The sequence below is a fragment of the Pristiophorus japonicus genome, chromosome 2 (assembly GCF_044704955.1).
Source record: "Pristiophorus japonicus isolate sPriJap1 chromosome 2, sPriJap1.hap1, whole genome shotgun sequence".
Lineage (NCBI taxonomy): Eukaryota > Metazoa > Chordata > Chondrichthyes > Pristiophoridae > Pristiophorus > Pristiophorus japonicus.
This window is the reverse complement of record NC_091978.1, coordinates 60,213,423-60,231,391: the sequence shown is the minus strand read 5'-3', so window position 1 is coordinate 60,231,391 and position 17,969 is coordinate 60,213,423. Positions and strand designations below refer to the sequence as shown.

The 17,969-nt window shown below is 45.0% G+C and overlaps 1 protein-coding gene across 1 annotated transcript in view; it reads right to left on the bottom strand.

Moving 5' to 3' along the window:
• dcc (DCC netrin 1 receptor) overlaps positions 1 to 17,969 on the bottom strand; it is a gene marked incomplete at its 5' end in the record, with an annotated part of 1,018,431 nt that overhangs the window by 188,572 nt on the left and 811,890 nt on the right. The window contains one exon of the mRNA XM_070862030.1: positions 6,030 to 6,171. Coding sequence (XP_070718131.1) covers positions 6,030 to 6,171 — 142 coding nt within the window. The remainder of the gene's footprint in view (positions 1 to 6,029; positions 6,172 to 17,969) is intronic.

Here is a 17,969-nt window from a genome sequence, read left to right as displayed (position 1 = left end):
AATATGGATGTGACATGTATGATAATGATTTTCAGAATGCACAGCCAAAGGCCACTTTCCACTTTGCTGTATCACTGTCTTTAGATGAATTAGTGATAAGAATTCCCAGCTCAATAAAATGATCACTATTCATTAAAACTCATGGCTAGTAATGTAGGTAAATGCCACTTGTCACTCTATACCCTGTTGGACAGCTAATATTCAGAATATTACACCACTGCAGGTACATAACAGGAAAGGTTTTTCCACTGCTGCTCACTGTCCAAGCAATGGTTGGCACTGTGAGTCCTGGCATTTAATACTGTACGTGAACAACGATATTTAAAACCCCTCACCATCACACAGTGGGTAGTTACAGCTTTAATCACCAAATATGCTTTCAGCAAACTTAAGGGTCAGATGTTTTTGACCACCACCAAAGTAAATTTTTGCGTTTCGCACTTCCAGTTCAGAGTTAATGGCCCGATATTAATCTGAAGGTGACTTCTGAGCGGGGGCTGGAATTGCATGGGGGAAACCCGGAAATCAACTGAATGGGTCGGAATCTGCAATCTTGACTCAATTGTGCCAATTAATTTTAACATCTGGGTTTCGCATCTCCAAGCTGCACACCAGGAGTGATGCTTACCTGCTTGGCACAATCTCAGCTGTATTTAAAGAAACAGTTCACAAATGGAAATTGGAGGTATTCGGAATGGATGGTGGACATAGAGCAAGGACAGATTCAATGACGCCTCACTGGAATTATTGCTGGGTGCAGTCAGCAGGCGGAGGATGCACCTTTCACAACCACTGGATATCCCAAAGCGCTTTACAGTGTACTCAAATGCGGCAGCCAATTGGCGCACAGCAAGTTCCCACAAACAGCAATGTGATAATGACCAGATGTCTGTACTAGATGACTTGGATTTGCTACGCATTGAAGATCATGTCTATTGTGCCCCTTAGTGGACGGAATCCACAATGAAACTCAGGGAGGAGCTCTTCAGCCACAGTGAGAAGGTGATTGAGGAGGATTCTTGCGATGACCTTTCCTGCAGCACACACAGCAGGGAAACTGCTCTGTAAGTACCGTAATCGGACTTGTCGCCTTTCTTGAAGATGGTTACGATTACGGCATCTCTGCGATCACCTGGCAAGCTCTCCTCCATCCAGATAAGAGAAATGAGACCCTGAATTCACGGCTTCTCTGCCATGCTTTAGTACTTCAGCGGGGATTCCATCTGCTCCTGAGGACTTGTTGTTCTTCAGTTGTCGGATGGCCTTTTCTACTTCAGCCGGGCTGGGGTTGTGCTGAGATGGTGGCTGGCAGCATGCTGTGGGATGGAGTCGAGGACACTCACGTCGAAGACAGAGTCTCGGTTAAGGGGATCTTCGAAGTGCTCCTTCCAGCAAGCACTGACTGCCTTTCTGTTTTTGATGAGTATCTCTCCATTCTTGGCCAGCAGTAGGAAGGGCCTTGGGTGCTTGGTCCATAGGCGGTCTTGACTGCGCTAAAGAATCATCGCACCTTGTGGTTGTCGGCTAGTTGCTGGATCTCCTGCGGTTTCTCTATCCACCATCTTTTCTTTAGGTCACGAGTTTTTTGTTGGGCCTTGACTTTCAGACATCTGTAGAGCTGCTTTCTTGCTCTCGAGTTGTGTTGCTGTTCCCAGTTCAAGAATGCCTTGTGCTTACAGCTTATTAGCTCCTGGACCTCTTGGTTTTTCTCGTCGAACCAGTCTTGGTGTTTCCTGGTTGAGTGACTGATCATCTCTTCACAGTTGCTAATTATGCAGGCCTTGAGGGCAGACCAGGCACTGTGAATACTCTGCAACTCTGGGTCACTGGGAGTCATTAGGTTGACAGTGGGGCGCTGGCTGAATATGGCTTTCTTAGCAGGATCTTTGAGTGCTTCAGTGTTGATTTTGCGGCGGCATTGTTTCTGTTGCCGTCGCTGTTTTGGGGCTATGTTGATGGTGATGACAGAGTGGATTAGGCGATGGCCTTGGGCAACGTGGACCATTTTCCATATCGCAGGAGCCTACTATCAGCAAGGGCAGACATTGACGACCAGGTCCAACACCACCTTCAGGGTGCCAATGCAGCCTTCGGTCGCCTGAGGAAGAGAGTGCTTGAAGACCATGACCTCAAACCTTGCACCAAGCTCATGGTCTACAGAGCAGTAGTGAGACCCGCCCTCCTATATGGCTCAGATATGTGGACTATATACAGCAGGCACCTCAAAACACTGGAAACGTACCATCGGCGCTGTCTCCGCAAGATCCTGCAAATCCAGTGGCAGGATAGCCGCACCAACGTCAGTGTTCTCACTCAGGCCAAAGAGAGAGAGAAGAGAGAGAGAGAGTATTAGTGCTGTTGGTTGAGGGATAAATCTTGGCCAGGACACCTTGGATAACTCCCCTGCTCTTCTTCGAAATAGTACCATGGGATCTTTAACTTTCATCTGGTTTAACTTCTGATCCGAAAGTTGGCACCTCCGAGAGTGCAGCACTCCCTCAGTACTACATTTTTGTGCCCAAGTCACTGGAGTGGAACCTGAGCTCACAACCTTCTGGCACAGAGGCGAGGGTGCTACCAACTGTGCCACTGTCTGACACTTACTGACATGGTGTTCTAACCGAGAAGTTGTGGTTGTAGCTAGCTGTAGAGGTGAGCAGCAGAAGCATTGGGCCCAGGTCATGGATGCAATGTAGGAAGCGGTTTAATGACCGCAACAGGTCAGGAAAAGTGAGTACTTTTGCTGATACATATCCGCAGCATAACTAAGACCACCTATTTCCACCTCCGTAATATCGCTCGTCTCTGCATTTGCCTCAGCTCATCTGCTGCTGAAGCCCTCGTCCATGCCTTTGTTACCTCTAGACTTGACTATTTCAACACATCCTGGCTGGCCTCCCACATCCTACCCTATGTAAACTAGAGGTTATCCAAAACTTGGCTGCTCGTGTCCTAACTAGCACCAAGTCCTGCTCACCCATCACCCCTGTGGTTGCTCCCAGTTAAGCAACGCCTCGATTTCAAAATTCTCATCCTTGTTTTCAAATCCGTCCATGGCCTCACCCCTCCCTATCTCTGTAATCTCCTGCAGCCCCCTGAGATGTCTGCGCTCCTCTAATTCTGCCCTCTTGAGCATCCCTGATTATCATCGCTCAATCATTGGTGGTTGTGCCTTCTGTTACCTAGGCCCTAAATTCTGTTAACCCTGCCTAAACCTCTCCGCCTCCCTTTCTTTCTTCAAGACGCTTCTTAAAACCTACCTCTTTGACCAAGCTTTTGGTGACCTGCCCTAATTTCGCCTTATGTGGCTTGGTGTCAGATTTTCAGTCTCATAATGCTCCTCGGAAGCGCCTTGGGATGTTTCACTACGTTGAAGGTGCTATAGAAATACACATTGTTGTTGATTCAACTACATCCTGTGGTTTAAGACCCCTCTTTTTCAATCTGTCTTGCTAAACGTTCTCCATCACATCACTCCTCACACCCATTTATCTTTCAGCAACATCCAGCCTTCATTTTCTGTACACTTCATCACAACCCCATGCACAGGACACGGCACACCACTATGATTCTGGGCACTCTCACTGACAAGTACTGAAGTACTGAAGGGGCCTCCAGAACTGTCTGGCAGCTGAAGAGCATCTTCAACAGTCTGATGGCTTACTCTAGGCCACACTTGATGGTAATGTCGCTCTCATTGGAGCACTCCTGCGCCTCATTGGTGGGGTTCCTCACAGGTGTCATGAGCCAAGTTTGAAAGGGATATCTCTTGTCTTCGATGAGCCAGCACTTAAGTCTGCTCCCTGGAATGAAGAGGTCTGGAATGTTGGTCTGAAAGCATCATGACAGCTGCCAGGGAATCTGGCGCACACATGCATGAATCTCTTCTTGTGGTTGCCTAGCAGCTGTGCACTGATGGAATAATATCCCTGGCGGTTGATACAAACTCCTGGTTGCTGTGGTGGTGCTAGGATTGCCATGTGTGTGCACTCTGAACCGATTGGAACCCAACCAGGGAGGCGATTGCCTGCTCATTCTGGCTGTTATTGTCACAGGGATAGTTTACATAACTCCCAGCCCCGATAAACAATCCGTCACCTGCCTTATGCATTTATTTCCAGCAGACTGCGAGATGCTCAATATGACTCCGGTAGCGCCCTGGAAGGAACCAGAAGCAAAAATAGAGAGCGGTGGTCACTTTCACAGCCACTGGCAATGCATGGCCGCCAGGTCCGGCAGGGAACTGGTCATCTTCTATGAGGTGCAGATGTCTGCCTCCACCTGACGTGACAACCTCAGCCTGCGGAAGCACCGCTCTTCCGAGCGGTCAAGGAAACTGAGCCTCTGTCTATGCATCCTGTTATGTGGGTATTGCCTCCTGCAACCTTGGCCTCTCCATTGGTTTCCCCTCTGCCTTTCTGCACCTCGCTCCCGTGCACCTCCCTCCCGTGCACCTCCCTCCCGTGCACCTCCCTCCCGTGCACCTGTTGATCCAATCACAGTACGTTGTCACTGCTGTGAAGGGTGATTGCTTTCCTCTTCGGATGTAGTGGCAAAACTATCTATAGTGCCTCCCATCCTCGTGTCTGTTTGATAGGTTCCAAACTTCTCCAAATCCTCTCTGCTGACAAGAACTCTCTATTAAAAGTTGCGAGAGGAACTGATAAAAGCAACTGTAAGAAGTGAGGTTGAGCAATCGGAACTTTCACTGGCGGGTTTCCCCAACCCTGGGAAACCCCTGCTGGAAGCTTTAAGTCCAAAGAAAAATTAAATTCATTTGAAAGGCCCCTCATTTCCATGTAATTAAATGATTAAACAATTAAACGATGTCTTCATTGCCCACCCACCTGTACTAATGATTACACCGACTCCGCGAGCAGATTACTGGCACACAGCCAAACGCACCTCAGTTAAACCCAGAGGTCGGTGCGTTGGAGCCTGGTTGTGACCGCGCCTCATTTTTCTCCGATTTGACGTCTACACCCAACCCCAAACCACCCATTCTTTTCCTGTTAAACCCCCTACCCCCCGCCCCACCCCAATCATTGTTTGGGAGCCGTGCTGAGGAAAATGCTAAGCCTTTGAATTCAAACGTCTTGCAGTATTTGTTCAAATGTGTTTTTGATCGGCAGCTTTTCTGAAAATTAAATCTACTTGGTCACATATTTGAAGGTATTCATCAGTCTGTGGTCAGGCCAGATAGATTCCGTGGATGTTAAGAAAAAGGAACTGCCACATAAGAATATTTCTTATACATAGTTTAGAACAGCGGTCACAGACTAATTATTATTTTCTAGTACTCGAGGAGCTAGCTAAGATTAATAGCTATTATAAAAATATATCTTCTGTTTCTGCTTTGTTTGCCCTACTATTGTTTAGTGCATTTGTTTAATGGTTGAAGCCTAATTGAGAGTCTAGTGTCGTGTTATTCTGCTACCTTCCAAAGATAAAGAGGGTGATGTGAGATGGTATGATAAAACTAATAGCTGGAATAAACTGTACACTGTTCTCTGTTTGTTCCCTGGGTATACTACAAAATCCAAGAACGTAGCATATATATCAACAACAACTTACATTTATCGAGTGCCTTTCATGTTAAAAAGCGTTGCAAGGTGCTTCACAGACTGATGTGTGGAAAATGGATATTGAGCCAAGAAAGGAGAGATTAGGAGGGGGTGAATCAAAAGAGGTTTTTAAAGGAGGATAAAGAATTGGAGAGGTAGAGGATTTACAGAGAATTACAGAGCATTAGACCCAGGCAGTTGAAACTCTGCTACCTATATTGGGGTGGACAGGGGGGCGGGGAGGCAGGAGAACCACTAGGTCAGATTCAGAGGTACAGAAAGTTCAGGGTGACAGAGTGCTGGACTGGAGTGATTTAAAATCAGATTTTAAATTCAGGCACTGGGGGATAGGGAGCCAATGCAGGTCAATAAAAACAGTGGTTATGGGCGAGCAGGACTTTGTACAGGGCAGGATACAGCGGTGTCAATAAAAGTTCTCAAAGCTTTCAACAGACTGAATCTCACCTGTAAAGAGGTACCAAAGATTGTTGGGTTCCAGGGTCTCCATGTCACCCCTACGACCAATCATTTTGTGCCTGATTTTGTACCCGGTAATAAAGCCATTCTGCATATTGGATGGTGGTGGCAGCCAGCTGACCTTTATACTCTGGAAGGCAGAAAGATTACTGACTTTTAGTCATCGATGTTCAATCAAACCTCATTGTAATCGAGTATCAACCCCTTTTAATACAGCTCAATTAACCCTCATTCAGGTTTGCCAAAACAGAGGGGCAAATTTTCCGCTTTAATTTCACCACTTCAGTGGCATTACTTTGACTGGTTGGGAGTGGAAAATCCACTGGCTCCCCCCACCTCCCGCCCCCCCCCAATTCCCACCACTCCCAAGGTTTTCCTCTAAAGTAGGCGATAATAACGGAGTGACGTCAAACATCACATTTTCCATCATTTCCGCCATAGCAACACTTGACTCTAGTAATGACACCAACTTACAAGCGCCCAGTGTTGCTAAATGCTGGTGGGGAGAGCTTTAAATTTTTAACCCTTCATCACATGGCGACTGATTCACAACTTTTCCCCACAATTTTTACATTTAAACACGGAAATCCCCGTCCAAGTTAATTTACGTGTAAAATAAGACGCAGAAGCAGCAATGTCATCAGGGTAATAAAAGTACAATAATCACATTTACACTTTACACAAGCTTGGTTGATTGTTGAAAAAGCAAAGACTGCATCTACAATCTTACAGTTCCTTTCAAAATCTTCTGAGATATATTGTTTCTGAAGGAACAGACGTAAGAGTTATTTTTATGGAGATCCTATTTTCCTACTACACAAAAAAGTGAGCAGAAGATGAAGACCCTGAGGGGTCCATGGATTATATGGGTTTATTTTCTTTGGGTGTAGAAACATTCTCTTTGAAGAAAAAAATCAGAATCTGAGTAGTCACGCATCACAGAAGCTGCACAGAAATTACAGGCTAAATTCAAAGATAAGTGCTCTCCGTGAGGAACAACAGCCAAAGGGAGCACTGGTTGAAGATTCAGCACTGCCATATTTAAGTCTTATATCTGACCGGGACTTCCTTCAGGCACAGGTCCCCACTGGGAGGGCTAGATCTTGACTTCCTATGTTGGTGTCAAACGGGTGATAGCGAGGCAGTGGTCCATTTTACATCTCTCCCGAATTTTATTTCCATTGACTTAAAATGACCTTGGATTAAGTTCCGGAATAAATGAAGTAAAAGAAACCCAGTGTGGAGGCTTAAACGGATTCTGTGGGCAGAAGACAGGTAGGTACAGCACCAGACCCACCATTTGATAACTGGAAAAATGGATGTGCAGCTGCATGAGGAGAGTTTAAAGAAAGAAAAGAAAGACTTGCATTTATATAGCGCCTTTCATGATCACCAGACATCTCATAGCGCTTTACAGCCGATGAAGTACTTTTGAAGTGTAGTCACTGTTGTAATGTGGGAAACGCGGCAGCCAATTTGTGCTCAGCAAGCGCCCACAAACAGCAATGTGATAATGACCAGATAATCTGTTTTTGTTATGTTGATGGAGGGATGAATATTGGCCAGGACATTGGGGATAACTCCCCTGCTCTTCTTCGCAATAGTACCATGGGATCTTTCACGTCCACCTGAGGGGGCAGATGGGGCCTCGGTTTAACATCTCATCTGAAAGACGGTACCTCCGACCGTGCACTCCCTCAACACTGCACTGGAGTGTCAGCTTAGATTTATGTGCTCAGGTCCCTGAGTGGGACTTGAACTCACAACCTTCTGACTCAGAGGCGAGGGCACTGGCCACTGAGCCACACCAGGAGGATGGTCCTGTTTGGCATTTCAGGGCAATTACCCTCAAGGACAGCGGTGGACCATTCACGGTTATCGAGGTTACCACCACACTTAAGCAAAGCTATAGCAGCGGAGTGGGAGCAGCTCTAAAGAAATGTGTTTACCTCATAGATGCAACAAAGTCTCAATGCCTGACATGCAATTATGTCAAAGCTAGGAAAGATTTTGCCACCAGTAAGTAATCTTATCCATTGTGTTTTTAAGTACAAAAAAAATATTTTGCTCCCATGTTTTGGAAGTTCCTTTGAAAGATGTTATGAGTCAAAGGTACAATGGGCTGACCTGCGACCCATCATGTAATCTAGTCCATTGGAAAATGTGGAGAGAGGTGAAACATCAAAAATTTGACAGTAACACTTTAAATGCCACAGCAGGATCTTAGACTTCACACATAGGATTTGCTATTGTCATAATGTAATGTGATTGTCATCGGTATTTGGGGTTTTACTGTTGAATCATTCCAAGCAAATCACACGAATGAGTCTCGAAATTAGGTAATTTACCAAGAATTTTCACATCCCCTCTCCCAGCAATTTTATAAGCCTCACTGAATCATTTTTATTGCAGGAGACCAGCCATAATAAACATGTTCTGATACCAATTTTTAGGTCATAACACTTACCTATGAAAGTTTATGATATGTAAGATAATAGCAAATCAAGCAGCTTACTAATACATAAGCAGTGTATTATCTTACCACTGGAAGGTACAAACCACCAATCCTTATGAATGCGCAAAAGGGCTGCTGTGCTAATCAATATCCAGTCTCCTGTATCCCCCAAATACAAGTGAAGGCTACAATAGACTATTTCTGAGGGAATAATGGAAGAATATGTGGAGGATGGTCGATTTTTCATTGCCTTTTATGTATTTCAGAGTTTATGAAGGTGAGGTGCATTAGTACTGTGGAATGTTCCCATTAGCAGGAAGTGCACTCATCTAATGTATACCATGGTTTATATGCAGAGAAAGGCTACTGGTTCCCCGCCAAAATATCTTGGGCTGGATTTTCAGGTCGTTTGTGACCCAGGTTTCGACCCTCCGCGTTGAAAAATAGGGCGGTGAGGTCTTTTGCATCCGGGCACGATCCTCCGGGTGGGTTTTGCGATGGCGCTTAGTTGCACCGCCGGGGAGAAACATAGAAAATAGGTGCAGCAGTAGGCCATTCGGCCCTTTGAGCCTGCACCGGGTGTGCAACGGCTCTCCTTGTGATACCGGCAGAAGTCTTGACTTGCACCCGACCCGTATGCCCTGAAACGCGCCCCGGCCCCGTACTTTAATTGGCGAGGTTCCCGTTTTTGCACCGCGAAAGTCATACAACGCCTATCTTTGCGCTGCACACCTAGCACAGGGGCCAAATGACAAAAATTACTCCACATGACGCAAACGTTAATCGGGCGGTAAATTTACCACGCCACCTTCCTTTTCGCCTCGAAAACGGCAAAGCCAAAAATCTCCAGCCCCTTAAGTCCAACAAGAAAAATCCTCCCTGCTGCATTTCTGTTTGCCACAACAGTCATTCTCTTTGAGCAAGATTTAGCGTCTTGGAATATTTTCGTTCATCAAATGTGCTATATAAATGCAAGTTGTTGTTAATCAATGCCAAATTAGAGTCAGTTTTGCCTTATGAGCTCAATCCATTAGGCTGGATTGAGACAGTCATAGTTCCATTGTATAAAGGGCGATCAGGGTACATAGAATTACTTGAAATTACAACATAGAAAGAGACCATTCAGTTCAACCAGTCAATGCTGTTGCTTATCCTCCACATGAGCAATAGACTTAATCCCATATGCTTGCTCTGTTCCCAAGTCCCTTTATTCCTCTTTCCTTCAATCACGTACCTAATCTATTCTTAAACGATACCTTCACTAACTTCAATAGTGCATTCCACAGCCTCACAATCCTCTGGGTAAAAATATTTCTCTGCTCTCTGTCCTCAATCTCTTACATTTAATCTTATATCGATGTTCCCTTAGTCCAGATCACTCAATCACTAAAAACAGTTTGTTTCTATCTACTCTGTTCCATCCCTTCATCACTTTAAACACTTCTGTCAAATCACCCCATAATCGCCTCTGTTCTAATTTTGAGACTTGCTTCATATTTGTATTTCCCCATACCAGGCAGAATCGTAATGAATCCGTGGTGTGCTCTCTCTACTGCCTCAACGTCCCTCCTATCGTATGGAACCCAAAACCACACATAGCACTCCAAATGTGGTTTAAGATTTCATATAGTTTCAGTATTACATCACATCTTTTATATTTTTGCCATAAAACCTAATACTCCATTAGCATTTTTATGACCTTAACCACGAGGTCCTGCTTTTAGGGTCTTGTAAACCAGCTTCGAAGCACTGACCACACTCGACCAGCTCCGTTGGGTGGGCCACATCATCCGCATGCCTGACACAAGACTCCCAAAGCAAGCGGTCTATTCGGAACTCCTACAAGGCAAGCAAGCCCCAGGTGGGCAGAGGAAATGTTTAAGGACACCCTCAAAGCCTCCTTGATAAAGTGCAACAACCCCACCGGCCCCTGGCCCAAGACTGCCCTAAGTGGAGGAAGTGCATCCGGGAGGGCGCTGAGCACCTCAAGTCTCGTCGTCGAGAGCATGCAGAAATCAAGCGCAGGCAGCAGAAGGAGCGTGCGGCAAACCAGACTCCTGACCCACCCTTTCCTTCAACAACTGTCTGTCCCACCTGTGACAGAGACTGTAATTCCCATATTGGACTGTACAGTCACCTGAGAACTCACTTTTAGAGTGGAAGCAAGTCTTCCTCGATTTCGAGGGACTGCCTATGATGATGATGATGTAAACCTCTGCTTTTCTACATTACCCAGCTTTCTCCCATTCAAACTTTTATATATTTACCAAAATGTACACCTCACTTTTACTGACATTGAATTCTACCTGCCACTTTTTTCCCATTCCAACATCTTATCAATATCCCCTTGCAGCTTCCTTTGGTCCTCAGCATTGCTTCTATTTTAGCATCATGTGTGAATTTAGACACTGTCCTCTTCATCTTTCTATCCCAATCATTGATGCATGCTGTGAACTGAAGTGGTCCAACAACTGAATCTTGTGGGACACCACTACCCACTTCCAACCACTCATAAACTAGCCTGAATTCCGAGGTCAGCCATAGAAATAAGCCCATGGAGCACTTTTCTAGTCCTCCCACCTCACACCTCTGTGTGTGATAATAGAATGCCTATTTTCATGGGTGCCAATGTAGCTGGCATTAGGTCTTTTGTCTGAAACCTTCTCAGATCGCAGCGTTGGAGGGGGCCAGAAAGCAAGCTAAGGGATTTCACTGTCTTCCGTTATTCCCTGAACTTCAGGCCTGGTAGCTGCTGTTTTCCAGCCCCGAGGCTGGTGACCAGTCTCACACCTACAGGTTCCTCAGGCCTGCAGCTACACCTGTACTCTTGCCCCTGATTCAAGACCCTGCTCGGGAGAGTTGTGACTGGGTTGTGGTAATAATAAATTTAGGTGCACTGAGCCTGCCCAGCGGGGCGCAGGGGAGCTGAATATAGAGGCTACTGTGTCTTTTAATGTCACATGTACAGCATATTAAAAAGTGATGAGTGGATTTTAGAATCAGAAGCAAATTCAATGTTTAAATGGTTAGTATTTCCTCTTTCCATTTCCTTTGACCAATTTTACCTTCACCTCACTAAAACTGGATTACCAACAAACAGATGAGGTGAATCAGTCTGGAGATTGCAGTTAAAACCAAACTAATTCTGGCAAACTTACGGTAACTCTTTACTCCTTGTCCAGTTCACGCCAGTGCAAAGATCAAATAACTGCTCATGAGCCATAATCTACAGTGTCCAACAATCATTGTGATTTCTGACGCCCACATAAAAATCAAAATATTCCTTTGTCCATGACTCTAAAATGCTACAAAAGCAGAATTTCAGCACCAATGGCAAGCCCGAGCTAGAGTAGGAACTAATTGCAACAGCTAACAGCTGTAATTATAATCATTGAAGCATAGATTCAATATATCACAGACAATTACACAAATTTCAGGTAGCTATCGCTGATGAACCAGCCCTTTTCTGTCCTTTTGCCATTAAATGCAGTCTATTTGCAAGATCAAATAAGGATAGACATTTTAAATGAACACTAAAGGCTTTCAGCAGAATTTCTGTACTGCACCATTAGCATTTCCATCCCAGATATGAGAATGAATCGACAAGTTGTTATCTCAATATGGTCTGATTAATATTGCAATGCGCAGAAAGGTACTGAAAGACCAAATCCAATGGCTGGTATTTGGCGGCGAAATTGCCTCGCGCCCCATTTGGGATGCACAATTTGAATTAAATGAATATTTAGCGCCGAGTGAAATGGGCCACTAAATGTTGCTGAATTGGGGTCTTTGCAAAAAATGTGTGGGGTGATATCGGAGGCGTGACTCACCTCTGCAGGGCAGTAGCACGTCGTTAGCGGGGTGCGAGGCTCAGCGCCACGCTGACGTGTCACAATGTCCCTCCCCTTCTTTTACGAACTCTGCAGCCGCTTTCCTGGCACCCACTGGGCCACCAGGGAGGGTTTCGGTCGAGCCAGCGGCCCGGCTCCCAAAAGGGGATGCGGGGCTGTATGTTGGGGTCCGGCTGAACCAGCGGCCGTTATTGTCGGGCCAACTGCAAAGTCGGCGACGCAAAAAGATGGCAGCCGCTGCGCATGGCCCTCCCCTTTCAGCTATCAAATTGAAAACAAGGGCATGCAAAGTGGCCAAGACTAGTGGGAGGCCAGAGGAACGCAAAACTTTTAAAAACCAGCAAAGAATGACGAAAAAAAAATTAAAAGAGGGAAGATAGATTATGAAAGTAAACTAGCAAGAAATATAAAAACATATAGTACGAGTTTTTCCAGGTACAGATAAAGAGTGGTTAAAGTAAAAGTTGGTCCCTTCGAGAAGTAGGAGGAGGACAAAGGGTTTAATTAGGAGGGGGAAAATCGAGTACGAGAGGAAGCTTGCAGGGAACATAAAAACTGACTGCAAAAGCTTCTATAAATATGTGAAGAGAAAAAGATTAGTGAAGACAAATGTAGATCCCTTGCAGTCGGATTCAGGTGAACTTATAATGGGGAACAAAGAAATGGCAGACCAATTGAACAAAGGAAGACACGAATAACCTTCCGAATGTATTAGGGGACCGAGGGGGCTAGTGAGAAGGAGGAACTGAAGGATATCCTTATTAGGCGGGAAATTGTGTTGGGGAAATTGATGGGATTGAAGGCCGATAATCCCCCAGGGCCTGATAGGCTGCATGCCAGAGTACTTAAGGAAGTGACCCTAGAAATAGTGAATGCATTGGTGATCATTTTCCAACAGTCTATCGACTCTGGATCCGTTCCTATGGACTGGAGGGTAGCTATTGTAACACCACTTTATAAAAAAGGAGGGAGAGAGAAAACGGGTAATTATAGACCGGTTAGCCTGACATCAGTAGTGGGGAAAATGTTGGAATCAATCATTAAGGATGAAATAGCAGTGCATTTGGAAAGCAGTGACAGGATCGGTCCAAGTCAGCATGGATTTATGAAAGGGAAATCATGCTTGACAAATCTTCAAATATTTTTTGAGGATGTAACTAGCAGAGTGGACAAGGGAGAACCAGTGGATGTGGTGTATTTGGACTTTCAAAAGGCTTTTGACAAGGTCCTGCACAAGACATTGGTGTGCAAAGTCAAAGCACATGGTATTGGGGGTAATGTACTGACGTGGATAGAGAACTGGTTGGCAGACAGGAAGCAGAGAGTCGGGATAAACAGGCCCTTTTCAGAATGGCAGGCAGTGACTAGTGGAGTGCTGCAGGGCTCAGTGCTGGGACCCCAGCTCTTTACAATATACATTAACGATTTGGATGAAGGAATTGAGTGTAATATCTCCAAGTTTGCAGATGACACTAAATTATGTGGCTGTGTGAGCTGTGAGGGGAACGCTAAGAGGCTGCAGGGTGACTTGGACAGGTTAGGTGAGTGGGCAAATGCATGGCAGATGTAGTATAATGTGGATAAATGTGAGGTTATCAATTTTGGGGGCAAAAACACAAAGGCAGAATATTATCTGAATGGTGGCAGATTAGGAAAAGGGGAGGTGCAACGAGACCAGGGTGTCATGGTTCATCAGTCATTGAAGGTTGGCATGCAGGTACAACAGGTGGTGAAGAAGGCAAATGGTATGTTGGCCTTCATAGCTAGGGGATTTGAGTATAGGAGCAGGGAGGTCTTACTGCAGTTGTACAGGGCCTTGGTGAGGCCTCACCTGGAATATTGTGTTCAGTTTTGGTCTCCTAATCTGAGGAAGGATGTTCTTGCTATTGAGGGAGTGTAGCGAAGGTTCACCAGACTAATTCCAGGGATGGCTGGACTGTCATATGATGAGAGACTGGATCAACTGTGCCTTTATTCACTGGAGTTTAGAAGGATGAGAGGGGATCTCATAGAAACATATAAAATTCTGACGGGACGGGACAGGTTAGATGCAGGAAGAATGTTCCTGATATTGGGGAAGTCCAGAACCAGGAGATATAGTCTAAGGATAAGGGGTAAGCCATTTAGGACTGAGATGAGGAGAAACTTCTTCACTCAGAGAGTTATTAACCTGTGGAATTCCCTGCTGCAGAGAGTTGTTGATGCCAGTTCATTGGATATATTCAAGGGGGTGTTAGATATGGCCCTTACAGCTAAAGGGATCAAAGGGTATGGAGCAAAAACAGGAAAGGTGTACTGAGGTGAATGATCAGCCATGATCTTATTGAATGGCGGTGCAGGCTCGAAGGGCTGAATGGCCTACTCCTGCACCTATTTTCTATGTTTCTATGTTTCTAGGATGGGACTGGGGAATTAATAATGGGGAACAGGGAAGTGGCAGAGACTTTGAACAAATATTTTATATCAGTCTTCACAGTAGAAGACACTAAAAACATCCCAATAATGTTCAAATCAAGGCGCTATAGAGAGGGAGGAACTTAAAACAATCACTAACACTAAAGAACAAGTACTCAATAAAATAATGGGACTAAAGGTAGATAAGTCCCCTGGACCTGATAGCCTGCATCCGAGGCTCTTAAAAGATCTATCAAAATTCCCTGGATTCTGGGGAAGTCCCAGCGGATTGGAAAACCGCAAATGTAACGCCCCTATTTAAAAAAGGAGGCAGACAGAAAGCAGGAAACTATCGACCAGTTAGCTTAAAATCTGTCGTTGGCAAAATGCTGGAGTCCATTATTAAGGAAACAGTTGCAGGACATTTGGAAAAACATGATTCAATCAAGTAGAGTCAGGATGGTTTTATGAAAGGGAAATCATGTTTGATAAATTTGCTGGAGTTCTTTGAGGATGTAATGAGCAGGGTGGATAAGAACGAACCAATGGATGTGGTGTATTTGCATTTGCAAAAGACATTCGATAAGGTGCCACATAAAAGGTTACTGCAAAAGATAAAAGTTCATGGGGCCAGGGGTAATATATTAGCATGGATAGAGGATTGGCTAACTAACAGAAAACATTGGGATAAATGGGTCATTTTCCAGTTGGCAAACAGTAACTAATGTGTGCCACAGGGATTGGTGCTGGGGCTTCAACTATTTAAAATCTATATTAATGATTTGGATAAAGGGACCGAGTGTAATGTAGCCAAGTTTGCTGGTGATACAAAGATGGGTGGGAAAGCAAGTTGTGAGGAGGACATAAAAAATCTGCAAGGAATACAGACAGGCTAAGTGAGTGGCAAAAATTTGGCAGATGGAGTATAACGTGGGAAAGAGTGAGGTTATCCACTTTGGCAGAAAAAAAAAATTATTATTTAAATGGAGAAAAATTACAAAATGCTGTAGTACAGATGGACCTGGGGTCCATGTGCATGAAACACAAAAAGTTAATATGCAGGTACAGCAAGTAATCAGGAAGGCAAATGGAATGTTGGCCTTTATTGCAAGGGGGATGGAGTATAAAAGCAGTTAAGTCCTGCTACAACTGTACGGGGGTATTGGTGAAGCCACACCTAGAGTACTACGTACAGTTTTGGTCTCCTTATTTAAGGAGGGATATACTTGCATTGGAGGCAGTTCAGAGAAGGTCCACAAGGTTGATTCCTGAGATGAAGGGGTTGTCTCATGAAGAAAGGTTGAGTAGGTTGGACCTATACTCATTGGAGTTTAGAAGAATGAGAGGTGATCTTATTGAGGGGGCTCGACAAGGTAGATGCAGAGAGAATGTTTCCATTCATGGGGGAAACTAAAACTAGGGGATATAATCTCATAATAAAGGGTCGCCCAGTTAAAACTGAGATGAGGAGGAATTTCTTCTCCCAGAGGGTTGTAAATCTGTGGAATTCTCTGCCCCAGAGAGCTGTGGAGGCTGGGTCATTGAATATATTTAAGGTGGAGATAGACAGATTTTTGAGTGATAAGGGAATAAAGGGTTACGGGGAGCGGGCAGGGAAGTGGAGCTGAGCCCGTGATCAGATCAGCCATGATCTTATTGAATGGCGGAGCAGGCTCGAGGGGTCAAATGGCCTACTCCTGCTCCTATTTCTTCTGTAAGGGCGGCCGGGGTGCACCAGCCATGACTGCTTCGCGACTTGCAAAGCGGTTGTTGGCATTCCCCCACGCCAATCTCGCGTCCAACAAGGCAATTTCCCCCGAGGGGCGCAAAGGGGTCGGCGCATACGCCGATGACATCATTGCCATGTGCGTCCCTACCTGGGGCGAAGAGTAAGGGGCGCAGTCAAAACCTGTTTTAGCCCGCGGCATCCCGGGGGCAATTCCGGGTGGTAAATCATTCACACCCCCTTAGCGCCTCCCGGAGGCACGGCGCTAACGGGGCTATAAAAAGGGGCAATTTCGGCCCCAAATCTCTGCCCCCTACCAAATGGAGTACACTCTTCTACATTCTTGGCTAAGAAATCTAATGGTGTGGTGCTCGTTTTTCAGGCACAAAATGGATGCCTAAGCATTCAATATGGTAGGCAGGGCATGCATACTCATTTGGCGCTGCATGTGTGAAGCTGCCACATTAGTGAAGGCATAAAAAATGGCGTGAAGAGCCCTTTTGCATATGCATATATTGGGTCTGATACCTGTTGGAGGTCCGCTTTGTAAAATTCAGCTGCCTTGAACAAAGCCAGTGCAGGGCCTTAAAGCAATGGCTCTGTTCTTGACTTTATCCAAGTCTACTTTTGAAATGCTGGCTGTTATTTGAATTGTCAGCATTTTTTGGGCTGTGCCAGCCTTTCCAGAGCTTTCCATCGGAATCTGTGAGTTTTTGTGACTGAAATGTATGTATCTTTCTTTTCTATTCTTTCTTTCTGTTCTTCTTTTCCTATTCACAACTGGAGATTTTGTCTCTTCCCTTACACACATCTCTATCTGTTCTTTTGTTGCTTTTCATTCTTTTCCAGATGTGAGTTAGCTTATAATATGCACTTGTCTGATCGTGATCGTGAAAGGTTACAATGTAATACGTTAGATTCCTGCCCAATAAAGGAGAGTTGGTGGGAAGGTAACCATGAGTTTGATGCCAAGTACAGTACATGCTTGGCTAGTGGGCAACAAGCTTAAGTGGAAATAAGCCAACTTACACCAATGCTGTTCAGTAATTTTTTTTTAATTATTCACGGTATGTGGATGGCACCGGCAAGTCCAGCATTTATTGCCCATCCCTGATTGCCCTCGAGAAGGTGAGTTGCCTTCTTGAATACAACTGAGTGACTTGGCCATTTCAAAGGGCAGTTAAGAGTCAACCACATTGCTATGGAGCTGGAGTCACTTTAGGCCAGACCAGGTAAGGATGGCAAATTTATTCCCTGAAAGACATGAGTGAACCAGATAGGTTTACCAACAATCCGGAAGTTTCATGGTCACCATTTCTGATAGTAGCTTTTTAATTCAGATTTATTTTAATTTAAATTCCCCAGCTGCCGTGGTGGGATTTGAACTCATGTCTCCAGATCATTAGTCCAGTAGCATAATCAATATGCTACCGTACCCACTCTACAATTTTTTCTCTTGTGATGTTCTTGATAAATAGTGTTCTCAAGTGCCACTTTTACGA